The following is a 16,325-nucleotide window of genomic DNA, read 5'->3' as shown; positions in this document are numbered from 1 at the left end:
ATACTTGCAAGGTATGGTCCTTCCATTCTTCGAAGGCCTCTTCTCCAACGGGTGTGGGCAACACCCCGGAAAAATCTTTTAATTTACAGTAATGCTGTGCCTGAGACGACTCGCTCCTGTTCCCAGCAAACTGCTGTATGGCTTCTGTGAATATCTGAACTCATCTGAGTGGCGGGAACTGTGACTGCTCTGACCAGATCGGTGGCTGCAACCGGACTCGGCACTGGCTTCGCTCCTGCAAGGACTTCCTAGGGAAGGTGAAGAAATAACAAACGGAAACTCCTGCATGTCAGTGGCAAAACTAGTGGGCTCCACCTTCATGGGTATTTCTGGATAGATATAGGGCACCCGCTATCTAGCGCTCCATGGAACCATAATGTGGGTGGACCTCCTTCCGTTAAGTCATACCAGCCTGTAACTAGCACTGCGCACCATACCTTTTCTGGGTCTGTTCGGCGGGCTACGATATGCACGGCCTGTAGGCTCGGGAACTGCCCCAGTACTATACAGATGTCGTAAGAGGAGTTGTCGGTAGGGACTTGCCCAATGGCGAGCACCTGTTGGGGTGGTACGTGGCTTTTCAATGCCCATCCATAGACATCCTGCTGGGACGGCTATATGATCAGCGACATAATTTGGATTGTACTAACTTTGGGCATCCCAGGTCTGAATATCAGCAGTGTCTCCAAATGTAGCCCCCTTCCCCTATGCCTAAGGGAAACCGCAGGCGACTACGCGTGCTGCTATTACCTGTACGTTCACAGGAGGCCTGAGCCTCCGCTTCTGGGAGCCTGGGGTGAGCTCTCTCTCTCTTAGTGCAGCGCCTCCACCTACTGTATGAAGGATCCCAGCGTGGGCTGGATGACTCCTCATAGGAACCGATACAAACAGAAATAACAATACCACACCATATATATATATATATATATATATATATATATATATATAAAACTTGGCTTTACTGTAATCCCACAGTATGTGACAACACTATACAATAACACACTGATGCAATAACCCAATACCCCGGTGTGTATTCCCCAAAGTACTGAGTGTGCCCTGGGCACCTAGACACCCGGTTTCTGCCGAACAAGTCCCACCCAATATGGGGTAGTGCTACCCCCGTGTGAATCTTTGGTGCACGTGTGAAACCTGCCTGGGTACTCCAGTACACTAGGGGCAGCTTGCAGACTTGCTGAGACAGGTCCCACGCAGGTGGGCCTTCGAACGACTCTTCTCTCGCCTTAGGATCCTGGCCTCCACGCAGTGCAAGCTCCAGCTGGAGTGTCTCACACAATGTCTCTGAACATTTGCAGCCTGGTCACAGGCCGCAGTCCGCCGCATGGACGTCCGTCCACCGGCGCAGCAGTGTAGCGGTACTTATAAGGTGAGGAGGGTCCCTATCTGGGGCTTTCCCTACAATCGGAGCTATGGTTGGCTCAGGGCCTATCTAGGCCTAGCCCAGGAAGCCACTTGCTATCTGGACACTACCTACTTCTGTCCTGGCTCCCACGCAACTGCCACAGTCACCTTGATCCCCACAGAGGATATCGTGCTTCACAAGGGCTGTATCTCATCCCATTGGCTGGGACAGCCCATGTGTTCCATCCCCCATCGAGGGTTCTGGGACTTGTAGATTCTCTACATTACATGCGAAGCCATTCCAAGATGGCCGCCGCAACTCTCGCCCGAGGCTTCTTGGAATTGTCGTTCCTGAATCCCAAAATGGCCACCGCAACTTCTCCCGATCCGATGGAGCAATGCAGGGGCAATGCAGAGGGCAACTCTCCCTTCTGTGGGCAGGTAAGTGGGGCCCTGCTACATATATCTCTTTGTTTTAGTTTTTTTCCTTTTTTTTCTTCTCTTTTCTAATCTCTGTTTAAATCATAGAATTGTTTGTAAATCTTATCTTATGTATCAATTGTTAGGTGGAATCCCCGGTGGCCACGGTGGCACTCATCGGCGTGTGCGCCGCACACCAGACACTCACCTCTATCAGGCAGGCCTCGTGGTTCCTGTTGTCTTGACTCACGCAGCATGATGGCGTGTCAGCCAGCAGGGAAGACAAGAATTTTGTCTTCCATGCGGCGATGCAGTCACATGGTGTGCGGGGAGCCAATGGCAGCGAAGGGAAGGGGGGGCGAAGGGGAGGGGGAGCTCCAAGCAGAAGCTCTGAAAAAAGAGGGAAATCAGGGAAATCAATGGCAGAAAAATGCTCTCAATGTTGGTACAAGACAGACTTTTGATGAGTCACTGCAATGCAACAAAGATGGCAGAATTACTGTACTGGATGCTTATGGTGCCACAGCAACTGAGACAGCTTCGTTCGTTCACGGCCCCCCAACCCCTGTTTTGGCCACGCCTCCCATCGCTCCCTACAGACCGCAGATCGTGGCATTACACAGTGCATGCACCGCCAGGACGACAGGCGCGCGTGCAGCAGCCAACAGTGGGGCCGTAGCCTTAGTCCAAATAAAAAATAATACCCATTTATTCTGCACTATATATTTATATATATATATATATATATATATATATATATACACATACAGTCCAGCGACAAGGCACTCTCATATGTGTAGATAAAGTGGATACCGTCCCGGTATCAGCAAAGCAGCACATCTGATAAGAAAAAACAGGACTGTCACTCCAAATTCCACAGGTGAAATGTATTTCACAATAGGTGCTCTTGATAAAGTGGATTTTGTAGTGCCTGTCCTGTGTGTGTGTGTGTGTGTGTGTGTGTGTGTGTGTGTGTGTGTGTGTGTGTGTGTATATATATATATATATATATATATATATATATGCCACAGGTAAAGCCCCAGAGGGCCACCTTTTGCCTATCAATGTTGTAGACACAGCAGAGTCTGTTTGGTATCAGCAATACTTTATTAAAGTCTATGAAACACTGATGCTAAAAATCAGTAAGACTGTCTCCAAACCAGTGAGATTAACAGAAAATCAGTGATAGTTGAGATGTCTGAGACAAAGGGAGTCTAAACACTTAAAAAAAAAAAAAAAAAATACAGGCTGAAGAAGTTAACAAATGTACTACCACACAAAATATAATGTAAAATATAATGATTGATGCATCTTCTCTAAGCATCTTATCTTCTCACCAGGTTGCCATATTGGCTTTGTGATGTCACATGAGACTGATGTACAATAAAAAATGTTTCTCTTATATACAGTAGCGCTCAGTAAAGGGGTTTTGATTAAAGTGGCATAGTGCAGATAGAGCACTGCCACACATAAACTTCAGTTGACTTGAATGGGAATTTCCGTGCGGTAGGGTCCCATCAACAATATCGCACGGTTATGAATGACCCTCATACTTTGCACAGCGTTGCAGGGAAACAAACACGTGAACCAATGAAAGGTTCTAAATGAAGGAACAGACTTAAAAAGAGGCTGGGCAATTTTCAGAAATATCGAAACTGCTTCAATGTAACAGTCTACACGGTGAAGTATTCTTGTGTCCTTTATTCTGATATTTCTCAACCATGATTTGATTATAGGTGTAATATATTTAAGAACTGTATTTGACAGTTCTAAAATAGCCTTCAATATATCAGTGTACATTTTTTTCTCCTCTGTAATACTATTGCCATATTCACATGATCAGTAATATTATTTCTTAGATTTCACCTATTCATATAATTTTCAGGTACCTTTTGTCCCTGCCACGAAGAGCTTACAATCAAATATTGATGCTTAAGCCACACAGAGATGAAGTGACTTGCCCAAGGCTACAAGGAGAGCAGTGTCTTTACTCCTCTCAGATACCCCTAAGATTGAGTGCATCCAATAGGGACCTTTTGTGACCCTTCTGGGATCATATCTGTACACATCCTCTCAGACATCACAAGGGTATCTCCTTAAGACTTTGGTGTTTTTACCTTGGTGGGGAAGTAACGGCTGAACTTGAATTTCTTCAACGTTAATGTCATGGAGTAAGTTCCAAAGAACAGTATGAACGACATGAGCGCTAAGTCGGGCACATAATTACACGAATTCCCCAGCAGACTTCCGCCATATTTCAGACACTCCTTCATACTCAGCTGACTCCAGTCCATGGCTGTGGAATTCATGGTATTGTACTTGGAATTTATGTAGGGAAGATAATTAACCACAATATTGTTAGAACAGCATTTCCATTTTCACCATATCACTTAGATGGCTCAACAAACATTCGTCTTTTAAAAAGGAAGTAGAGAGAGAGAGAGAGAGACAGAGAGAGACAGAGAGAGACAGAGAGAGACAGAGAGAGACAGAGAGAGACAGAGAGAGACAGAGAGAGACAGAGAGAGGCAGAGAGAGGCAGAGAGAGGCAGAGAGAAACAGAGAGAGACAGAGCGAGACAGAGAGAGACTGAGAGAGACTGAGAGAGACTGAGAGAGACTGAGGCCTGGGCTCATCAAACTCCGATAAGGCAAAATGCGTTAACGCCTAAAAGTACTGCATTTTTTTATATCACCTACTCCAGGCTGCCGTTAGCTCGATCTTGCCTACAGTATGTATGTAATGGCATAGGCAAAATAAGCTAAACCAACATGGAATAGCTGGTACAATTTAACATAGAATACATTTTTTATGAGCGGAGGATCCCAGGTCTAATACTACAATACTTCTCTGATCCCCAACTCATACCTGCAATACTGAGGTTCCAGTCACAACCTTAAGAGGTTTACCCTGGTCACTGTTTTATTTTATCATATATCATGTGAGTGTGATGATTTTGTTTTTTTCTGCTTCCAAACCTTGACTTTTTTTGCTGTGTTTTCCCCCTTTTTTTGCTTGCTTATACCTGGGAGTATTAGGGTCCCTATCCTACACCATACAACACATTTAACTACATATTAACCACTTAGTAGCCCAAGTGGCCAGATAGCCATGGGTTTTCATGACTAGCTGACTACTAAAGGCTATAAAGAGGTTAATACACAAATTAAACACTACCCCCTGTGGACACCTAAGTGGTCATGCAATGCCTTACTAAGCACTAAAGGAAACAAGTGGTTCATCCCTACTAACCCTCCCTGTCCAACCCAGAGGGGCCTAACCAGCCACCTCTGGAAAACTACCCCAACATTCACCCTCCTATCCCCACCCACCTTCCCCAACAAACATATCCCCCTTGTTGAAAATGGCCAATAGCCCTATTAGCTCCCCAAAAAAACATAAAATGAATCCAAGACCGGATGACCACCAAAAACAAACAAATTAAAAATGATAAAAGTCAATACAAGGCCAATGGACCAAAAAAGTACAACATAGAAATACCATAATTCAATCCAGAATTGATGGACTATTTGTAATCCATGCCCATCCATGGCCTACGATGGGGATCCTCAACTTTGCACGAACCTCTGGATCCTCTGATGATAGAAGAATCTTCTTCTGCAAGTATTTCTTGCTTATTTTCTTCTAAGAAGATGCCTTCTTTCTTCTTGATGACTCCAACTTGTTTTATCATGTACTGCAGGCGTAGTTCTTCTGGGAGTGTTCTGGCCTTTTAAAGTGACAAGCGCTGTTGCGGAAGATATGTCATAGGGACACATGGTTAAGTGACCAATCAAGTGTCCTTCCCTCCATTTCAGATGACATCACAAATTTTGCAAACCAGGGGCAGCAAATCCGTGATGTCATGAAAAATGGAGAGAGGGATATTGTACAATATGATTGGTTTCTTTACCACGTGTCCCTAAAACACATCTTTTGCCACAGCCCTAGCCACTATAGAAGACCAGGGTCCTTGCAGATGACTGAAAGTCTTTGAAGAGGCCACATTCGGTAGTTGAAGATTAATGAAGAAGAAAGAAGCAAGAAATACTTACAGAAGAATGTTCTTCTGTGAAGAGTGGAGCCAGGGCATCGCGTCAAATTGAGGATTCCCCATTGCAGGACCATGAACGGGCCTGGATTCAAATAGGCCATAGGCTCTGGATTACAGATAGGCCATCGGGTCTGGATTACAGACAGGCCATCGGGTCTGGATTACAAAAAGGCAATTGGGTCTGGATTACAAGAAGGCAATTGGGTCTGGATTCAATTGGTATGCTATTATTTATCTTTTATCTTTTTTTGGGTCATCAGGCCTTGGATTCATTTTTCTGTTTATTTTATTTGTTTTTGGTGGCCATTGGTTCCTAGATACATTTTGTGGATTTTTTTATGGTTGGGAAAAGCAATAGCCAGCACTCAAGAGGACTTGATATAAACATGTAAGTTTATTGCGTGATTTTTTTATGGTTGGCCATCAACTCCAGGGGTGCGCAAACAGAGTGTGGTGACAGGAGAAGAGGACGGAGCACCGCCAGAGCAGCGCGGGCGATAAAGGAGTTGGACGGTGGGAGCACAGCAGGGTGGCAGAGGAAGATGGCCAGGGAGAAGCACGCCCAGCGGTCCGACCCAGAAGTCTTCACTGACTTCCGGTGTCTGCCGTTGTTACAGCGCTCTCCTCCCCGGCCGTCCTCCTACTCTGCTGCCCTGCTTCAAGTTTGCTCCCGCCGTCCAACCCCTCTGCCACCCTTCGCTGCTATGGCAGGCTGACAACCTCTGCCAGCTCTTCTCCACTCCCTTGGTCCTCCTCTCCCTTGGTCCTCCACCTCCACCGAAGCCAGGTAGGCATTGTTGTATGGAGATGAGGGGAGAGGAGGGGGGAGAGAGAGGATGAGGAGAGGGTGAGAGAGGATGAGGGGGGGTGAGAGAGAATGAGGAGGGGGTTTGAGAAAGAGGATGAAGGGGGGGTGAGGAGAGAGGATTAGGAGATGGGGTGAGAGAGAATGAGGAGGGGGGTTGAGAAAGAGGATGAAGGGGGGTGAGGAGAGAGTATGAGGAGGGGGTGAGAGAGAATGAGGAGGGGAGTTGAGAAAGAGGATGAAGGGGGGGGTGAGGAGAGGGGGTGAGAGAGAGAGGATGAGGAGGGGGTTAGAAGAGAATGAGGAGGGAGGGTGAGAGAAGATGAGGAGGGGGTGGGAGAGAGAGGCTGAGGAGGGAGGGCAAGAGAGAGAGGATGAGAAGGGTGGAGGAGTGAGAAAAAAATTGCAGTCAGTGTGATCTTATACTACACTGATTTATTTTAAAACCCCACATAAATCTGTCATGTAAATGTTGAAATGTGCAAGTATTTTGACGATTGTGTATTCACATTTATATTGTATACGATCAACAATTTTTTGTTTTCACGTGATTAGGATTATATGAGGCAGGGAGGGCCCGATTTATATCATTTCTATGAATATGTTATTACATTTCCTGAATTTGAATTGGAAAAAGTCTCTGGGTTGGCATTCAACAGAAGGTGGCAACCCTGGAGGTCTGGAAACGTTTGAAAAGCCCTGACCTATAATATTGTGATAAGCTTCCCCTCGCTCTCAGGATGTACATTGTTTCATGGTTTCAGAGTTTCTGTCGTACAGTTTGCATTGGAACAATCCCTAGAACATAATCACTTTTTTTTATGAATAGCATCAATGCTACAGTACTTACCAAAGAGGTGTTAGTATTATTTGGTGCAAATGGAGCTGAAGAATTGAATAAAGTTGTATTCACTGCAAAAACAGTAAGAGCTTTATCTTATCATGATGGTCATACGAGTAAAACAGCATATATGATATATTGTGTTATCGTGACTTATATTATTGTAACATAGTGGCCTATATTTTCGAAGTGGTGTTATATCAACACATTGCGGTGCCAGAAGACACCAGCCATTCAAGTGTCTTATTGAATAACACTGCTCTAGTAAATATAGACCATTATGGCAGGTTAAGGAGTGATTAAATTAACTCCTTCACAGCCAGTGTGGTCGGCAAGGCATTGACGATAAAGTGACTCGGGAAGCTGGGTTTGGAATCGGGGTTACCCAGGTCAAAGTCCGTAAAAAGCAGGGGCGTTTCTACAAACAGCCCCCATAGACCCATTTCAAAATATCCAGTAAACATACACAGACATATGAAGACACTGGGGAAGTAAAATATGCTGTTTCAGTACTCACTTGGAATAAGGATCAGCCAGAGATGTGCGTGGAATAAGGATAAATGTGGCAGATATCAGTTACAATAGTTGTTCTCAAGAAGGAATTACAACGTTATGTAAAAGCCATTAGATGTACGTTGAAAGAGCAGCAAACACAACCACGTCACTGCCTGAGGTGCCTGCAACGTAATGCTAAGCAATGTGGAGTGGTGCATTTTAGTTGTCTTTAAAGCAATCATAAAGGGCACGTACATAGAAATGCCTCTTTATCTTTCTTTTTCCCCCCTCTTTTTCTTTCCTTTTCACCCCCTTCCCCCTCCCTCCCTCTCTCTCTATATTTTTCTTCCCCCTTATTCAGGACAGGTAGTCTTTGTTATCCAACGTTTCACTTTACAACGAATGGCATATCCAATCCTTTACAATGCAACCCTGTGGGCCGTTTTCCGACGCCGGAATGCGTTATCCGACGCTCACCGCCACTGATTAACATGGGACTCACTTACACGGTTTCACTGTCCAACGCTACTTCCAGAACGGATTCCGTTGGATAACAGAAGACTGCCTGTATTATGATTAAATTGCCAATAATTAGCATTATAATGGTGGGGTTTTTCAACCGTCTGTGAACTTTGCACTAGAATGTGCCATGAAAATTGAACAAGAATGTATAAAAATAGGAATTTTACATAAAATTTCACACGTGCCTTAGAATTTGACGTACATATTTCTTGTATCCTCTAAAAAATCCCTACATGAAATTGCAGAATAATTATACCTTTAAGACTCGGGGAGGGTTGTTTTGTGGAAGAAAATCAATTATTTTTTCCTTCCTACCTACATATAAACAGTTACGCTGCAGACAAGGATTCTGGGTAGAGACATGCAAATGAGCACTTTGGGTTGGGCACTTTAAGCTTCCTATCTGTTTTGTACATGGATTCCCTCCAGCTTTTGCCTGCAGCTTTGCTCAGCATGTGTACAGCTAAGCCTAGGACAAGGACGTGCAGAATCACTGGACCCGCCCCGAGATACCAGTTTTGTCCTTTTGTACTTTGTAATTAATTTAAACTCCATCACTCATTGTGAAACTTGTAGTAGCTTTGAACCAGGGTATGATGGATTAAAAGGGGCAAAAATCCATAACGGAGAACCTATGAGTATATCTCATTGTCCCTAAATAAGTACATGACACTTGTGGCACCATAACAATCATGAGCAGGACCACTACTTTCTTCTCCTCGCAAGGGACAATCACTGTTGCCTATAATATGCCCACTGACCTGGGTCCGGTGCCACACACTCGCATCTGTACATCGTGACGTAGTCTGGTTTAAAGTCAGAATTGATGGGGTAGTATTTGAAGGCTCCGATCATCTTCTTGATAGCGTCGTAGATGAAGATGAAGCTGATCAGCGTGGAGAACCCCTCTTCCGTGAACCTCGTGATGTACTTTATAATAAAGCTGGCATCAGTGGCCACCAGTATAAGGCACTGCAGAGCTGAGTGAAGCCCAATCCACAGACGGAATTCCATGTAGTCTATATCATTACCTCTGCAATCAGGAGCAATACACATGGAAGGCATTTCAGTAACTTTTACGGGGTCCTATCACCATTTGGTGAATGGCATAGGGCTAATAACCCTTTGAGTAGCAGAAGAGTCGGATCTCAACCACGTGGCTGATTAGTGCAAGTCCAGTGCCGGCTGGGAGTTTCTCGGGGCTCAGTGCAAAGCCAGTCTGGCAGGGGCCTCTTACCTCCTCCGGAGCAGGCATCTCCTCCTGCTGCAACACGAAACCGTGACAATGTGATGCTCCAGGCCTCTTGCTTGCCCTCGCGTCATGTGATGTTACGTTGTCATGGTGATGTGTCATGACTACAGGCGGAGATGCCGGCACTTAGGGAGGCACCCGGCAATCACAGTTTAAATGGTGTGTGGTGGTTAATTTAACCACCACAACATTAAACTGTGATTACTAAAGTCGGCCCGGCGAAGAGTGCAGAGCCCGGTGCAGTACCACCGAGGGCACTGCCATCAAGCCAGCTCTGGAGTAGCGATCCTGTGGTTGCCGGCAAGTCCCCCAGGACGTGGAGGATACTCCACATCTGCTCCGATTGCACGATCTCCCCTTAGAAAACAGGCATTTATAGCATGACATACTCTGAACGTTGTAGGGCCCCTAAATTACCCGGGTACAGGGCACATCTTGTGGGCACTCAAAAGGTGAAAATAGCAATCTGTGTTGGTGGTTTTTTTTTTTTTTTTACATATTTACAGTATATATTTTTTATAATCTTGTTGAAACAAGGTGTTGCCCGGAGCTCAACCACCAGAAACAATATGGCCACAGCAGTCATCCTCATTATGGCGGCCAATAGAACGCCTAGACATTGCAGGTTCAATGACCCCACTGCTAGCTTTGTTTCTTCCTGCAACTACTAGAAAAAATAAAATAAATCTTGATGACCGGGGGCTCCTGGGAGCTTTGAGCGCCAGGGTTCCGCTCTTGAAAACAGCCTGGTTAATAAAGGGCAAAATAAAAATCTTGATTTTAGGAGGAATTGCTGCTTTAAAGGGGTAGTCCCACATAGCACGTTAAAAAAAAAAAAAAAAAAGCACATAACACTTAAGTATTTCAAATATACAACGTCTTGTTCTTTTTTCATCATTAGAAATGCTGAAATAGGCATTTATCACTAAAGCTTCATCCCATTGACTTGTATGGGGAAAATGGCAGCCATCTTGATTTAAGTCAAAAGTCGATGGTTTTGGAGGCTGACGTCTCCGCATTGTAACATCATAAAAATAAAAGGAACATATCATAGCCCAAGGAGCTCTGCTAAACGACTTCATTAACACCTGGGACGGCACCTTTGAGATAACTGGAAGGAATCAAATCAATCTACCTACTTGCTGAAATCAAACAGGAGCTTTTCAAAGATGAGGATAGGCCCAGTGCTGCTCAGGATGATAAGAGGTTGCCCAGCAAACAGGCAAAACACAGAGCCTGTCATGGCTGTGCCGAGGAAACTCTCCATCACTCCCTGCAATAGGTAACAATTCAGTCAGGGGTGTAGAAACCTCATACACAAGACACCATTGTACACAAGAACACACTCCCCAGGACCCCCCTGCACAGACTATGTTTTAGGGATCAGCAGCTAATCATACATTCAGATATAAGTGCAAACGTGCGCTTGGCAATTCATATGTTATTTCTAAATTCTGGTTGAGAAACTCGGGTACAGAAGCATGTGTGGGTTATGTGTAACTGTGTATATGTGTGTGTGAAGATTGTCTATATCCAAGTGTCATACCCACCGAGTTCTCATGCGCACGTCACTACCCAGAATCCTTGTCAACTACTTAACCTCTGTATGGCGTAACAATCGGATAAATGGAGCAGGTTTGAGGACCTGTGAGAGACAAGCAGATACACTTATGGGTTCTCAGACGTTGATGTATATATTAGCGTGTCTGTATTTTTAGATTGTGTATCCAGTGGTTTAACCACTTGAGTGCCCCATGACGCAGCTACGTCATGGCCTTTTTGCTCTGAGCAGACAAGGAATGGAGGAGGAGATTACTCTTCTGTTCACGTCATCAGTGACGCCACGATCATGTGATCACTACTGAGGAGCGATCACATGATCGCAATGTGCCGGAGGGGAAGTGGCACTCTGGTGCTGTGACCCCTCCGGCACTCAAACGGTTAAAAAAGGATCTTTATTTATTAAACATTAGGACACATGTCTTTGGACTGTGTTTTAGAAAGGTAGAAGCAATAATGATGCTGTTACAATAGAACAGCGGTGGCCAACTTCTGTCCTCAAGGGCCACCAACAGACCACGTATTAGGGGTATCTCTGCTTCAGCACAGTTGGTTCATTTTGACTGAGCCACTGATTGAGCTGCCTGTGCTGAAGCAGATATCTTTAAAAGCTGACCTATTGGTGGCACTTGAGGACTGGAGTTGGCCATTCTTAGACTAGAAGAAGGAGAGGCTCTATAAACTATAACAAACTTTTCCTTAAAAGTAAATTGGATTTGGAAAATTGTCAATTAAAAAAGTAGCAGTACTCAGGGTGTGAGAATAAAAAGTAGTGGTACTGCGTATCTGCTCCCCCTATAGTACGCCCATAGTTTGACCAATGTGTGTATTAGGGTGTTAATATGTGTCAACTGTGTTTGCATAAGAGCATCTGGTATTCTCATTAGGGGTATAAATGACAGCGTGTACCATTATTGCCATCGCTGCCAGAGGGGCCAGCAATATCGTCTGAACCAATCAGCTTGTCTCATACATGAGACCTGTGCACCTGGCTGCATTTGGAGTGAGATAAGAGGGTATCTAAGCATGAGTCACATAACTACAATTTTTGGGCAGCCCTGTAATTTTTTTTAAAGACCCTCCTCTGTCACTCTCTTCCCCCATCCTCTCTAACTCTCCCCACCCCCCACTCTAACTCTTCTCCAATCTCTAACCCCCCTGCTCTCAAACTCTCTCCATTCCTCCTCTCTAATGATCACCTTCTCTCTAACTCTTCCACCCTTCTCTCTAACTCTTCCCCTCTCTCCCCTCCTCTCTAACTCTCTCACGCTTCTCTCTAAGGCTGCATTTATTGTTGGCACGCATTGTTGCTGCTCTTCATCACACGCGTACTTGCGCTCACTATGGCCGACCCTATAGAGCTGCTGCACTTTGTTCGCGCCGTGCGCACCATCGCTCCCACTATGGACGCAGCCTAACTCACTCTCCTCCCAATGCCCTTTCTTTTCCTCCCTTGTCTCTAACTCTCTCACACACCCCCTCCTCTCTAACTCCCTCACTCACCCTTCCTCTATAATTCTCTCACTCTTCCCCTCCTCTCTAACTCCCCCACTATCCCCCCACCTCTCTAACTTCCCCCTCCTCTCAAACTCTTAACCAACCAATTCCCCCTTCTTCTCACACTCAATTCCTCTTTCCTCTCACATTCAATCCCCCTCCTCACACTCAATCCCCCCCCTCTTTCACTCAATCCCCCTGTGATAGGACCATAACCCCTGTCTAAAAAGTGCTCCAAATAGAAAGCCTGTATCTGGCTGATGAGTACAGCAGGGAGCTGGTTAATTGCAGCTACAGACAATTAGCCAGTCTCCATTTGGCTCATCAGTCTCTAGCACTAAGGAAGTGTATGCGGTCAGAGAGGGATCCCAGAGAACCAGATCCTCTATTTCAGGACACAGCGGACCCCGGAACCCGCCAAACGGTGCACCCCATGGACACCAACCCAGACTGAGGGAAAGAGCCCCTGATAACAGGTATCTCTTTGGACTTTGGGTCAGAAGCCTATCCTCCCAGCCCTGCAGATAGCAACATAGTAACATAGTAGATAAGGTTGAAAAAAGACGTACGTCCATCAAGTTCAACCTACACTGGCGACACACTTTATTCGAGCTCGGCTAGTCCCACGAATTCGGGTATACCCGGGTGTATTGAGGTTTGTGACTGTTTTCTGCCCGAGTGCATTGGGTTATTTTCCAGGCAGGGATTGAAGCATTTTATTCCCGCTGGCTGCAATACTGCACAGTATATATATATACTGCATTACAATTCATGAATTTATGCCATCTGGTAGACACGCGAAGCATTGCAGCCTATTAAATCCTAATCATTATCATTTAACAGATCAGCCGCCCGTCAGCCAGGCATGAACCCAGGCTGGGAAGGCAAACACAACGGGGCTTGTCAGAGGTGAGGAGCGGCGCATTCCAGGTATCTGCCAGGTACATACTGGGTATTTGCTCGAATAAAGTGTGTCGGTGCAGTATGCTAAATTTAGACGACAGATACTTTATCCTATATCTATACTTATTGATCCAGAGGAAGGCGAACAAAAAAACAGTGACATATCATCCAATGATATCTCATAAGGGGAAAAATAAATTCCTTTCAGTCTCCAAGAATTGGCAATCAGATTACTCCCTGGATCAACATCCTCATGTTTACTTATTTGGTATATCCCTGTATACCTTTCGTTTCTAAAAAGGTGTCCAACCTTTTTTTGAACAAATCTATTGTATCTGCCATCACAGTCTCCATGGGTGATGAATGTCACATTTGCTGAATCTACTCTGATTGACGGACACCACCTGGGGTATAGAAAGGTGAGTTCTGACTCATTCAGACTCGCATCGCGGAAGGAGAGGTGAGGAGGTGTTCCCTAGTGAGTGCGTGACTCCACACCACAACCGGCCAGGAGAGACAGAGTAAGAGGACTATCACAGCATCTATAGGGGTACACATTAGTGGGGACCACCCGCTCTGTGTAAGCACCCCCGCTACATTTGCACTATCATTACCCCCACCTTATGTCTCTCCATCTCCAAGCACTGGATACATTACTTCCACAACCCGAAACAAGCTCCAGCTTTATATATTTTTTATTGTGAATTATTATTCTTACTACATTCATAGAGCTGATATTCGGTTTAACTTTCATTCCCCGCTATTGAAGTCAGGCTTACAGGTCTGTAATTCCCCGGTTGTGATCTAGCTCCCTTTTTAAATATAGGCACCACATCTGCTTTGCGCCAATCTTGTGGTACTGAGCCTGTGGAAATGGAGTCCTTGAATATTAAATGTAATGGTTTGGCTATTACTGAACTTAACTCCTTTAGAACTCTTGGATATACTGTTTGCCATCAGGGCCAGGTGCCTTATTTACTTTAATTTTATCTAGCCGCCTATTAAAATTTGTTTAATACCTCTGCTTTTTCCTTATCTCCAATAATCTGCCTGCCCATCTCACACTGAAAGGGTCCTATATACAGTAGGTACTGGGAAGTGTGAGTAAGCCCTTCCTAAGGGATAGGCCTGTTTTGTTTATTTTGTATACTGCCTTAAAGCTATATTGTTTGAAGATACAGGCTAAATAAAAGCCAATGTTTATTTCCCCCAAATCTATCTGCATTCGTCTCCTACACCCCACACTTGTACTTTCTTTGTGGGCAATGTGGGACGGGCCGAGGCCTCTAGTTACGCGCCAGTGAGAAGTTGGGGCCATGCGGGTGGAGGCAGAAGTTGGCCCAAACTACTGGCGCCGACCGGGACACCGGTACACCCGCGGGGGGGGACATGGCTTGATGTCCCGGCTGCCCGACACAGAGGTTGCACAAAGCCCCCACCCCCTCCCTCACCCTCTCTTCCCTCTCCCCTCCCCCACTCTGTATTCCATGGGGTTTTGCAGTAGTGAAGTTGTATGTATGTCTTTATTTAAATAGCACCATTAATGTACATAGCGCTTCACAGCAAAATACACGTAACATAATAATATAAAATAACAAATAATGCAAATAACACATAATTGGAATAAGTGCTTCAGACATACAAGTAACATTAGGAAAAGGAGTCCCTGTTCCAAAGAACTTACAATCTAATTGGTAAGTAGGAGGAACATACAGAGACAGTAGGAGAGTGTTCTGGTAAGTGGTCTGCAAGGGGCCAAAGACGAGGTGGGTTTTAAGATAGATCTTAAAGGTGGATAGAGAGGGTGCTAGTTGGATATTAAGGGTAAGGGCATTCCAGAGGTGTGAGGCAGTGAGTGAGAAAGGTTTAAGGTGGGTTAGGGCTTTAGATACAAAAGGGGTAGAGAGAAGACATCCTTGTGCAGAACACAAGGGTTGGGATGGTGTATAGCGAGAAAATAGGGCTGAGATGTAATAAAGGACAGAAGAGTGTATAGCCTTAAAAGTGAAGTGGAGAATTTTGTGTGTGATACGGACTTGATAGGAAGTCAGGAGAGACAGATTTATAAGAGAGTAACGTGATTCTGGCAGCAGCGTTTACAATACATTTTAGGGGAGGCAGGAATGCAGAAGGTTACAATAGTCGGGACGGGAGAGAATGAGGGCCTACATCAGAGTTTTAGCAGTAGAGCCACAGAGGAAAAGTTGTATCTTTGCAATATTGCAGAGGAAAAAACGACAGGTTTTAGCTACATTTTGAATGTGAGAGAAGAATGTGAGGGAGGAGTCAAATGTGACCCCTAGGCAGCATGCTTGTGATACTGTGTGTATGATAGTGCTGCCAACAGTAATATACTGTAGAAGGGGCAAGTAGAGCCAAGTTTGGGAGGAAGTATGAGGAGCTCCATTTTTGACATGTTAAGTTTGAGTCGGAGGGCCATTCAGAATAGCAGTGGGCCATCCAGGATGATATAGCGGAGAAACATTGATAGAGTTTGTTCTGTACAGCAGGTGTAAGTAGAACAGCAAAGAGGCAAGAACCCAACTAAAGCACTCACTACCGTAAATGCAGTATGAGAATATTTATAATTTATATTTTTAATGTTCATCTCATTAAA

The 16,325-nt window shown here is 45.0% G+C and overlaps 1 protein-coding gene across 11 annotated transcripts in view; it reads right to left on the bottom strand.

Moving 5' to 3' along the window:
* The window catches only part of SLC4A5 (solute carrier family 4 member 5), a 193,343-nt gene that overhangs the window by 28,145 nt on the left and 148,873 nt on the right, over nt 1-16,325 (bottom strand). For 10 of the 11 annotated variants that reach the window (XM_075601361.1, XM_075601366.1, XM_075601364.1 and 7 more), the window contains 4 exons: nt 10,888-11,021; nt 9,258-9,529; nt 7,489-7,550; nt 3,897-4,097 (listed from right to left, as the gene is read on the bottom strand). In XM_075601361.1, coding sequence (XP_075457476.1) covers nt 3,897-4,097; nt 7,489-7,550; nt 9,258-9,529; nt 10,888-11,021 — 669 coding nt within the window. The remainder of the gene's footprint in view (nt 1-3,896; nt 4,098-7,488; nt 7,551-9,257; nt 9,530-10,887; nt 11,022-16,325) is intronic. The other variant, XM_075601363.1, reaches the window with a different exon arrangement.

Source organism: Ascaphus truei, chromosome 5, assembly GCF_040206685.1.
Source record: "Ascaphus truei isolate aAscTru1 chromosome 5, aAscTru1.hap1, whole genome shotgun sequence".
Taxonomy (NCBI): Eukaryota; Metazoa; Chordata; class Amphibia; order Anura; family Ascaphidae; genus Ascaphus; species Ascaphus truei.
The sequence above is the reverse complement of the archived record's forward strand: the minus strand, read 5'-3'. Positions and strand labels throughout refer to the sequence as shown.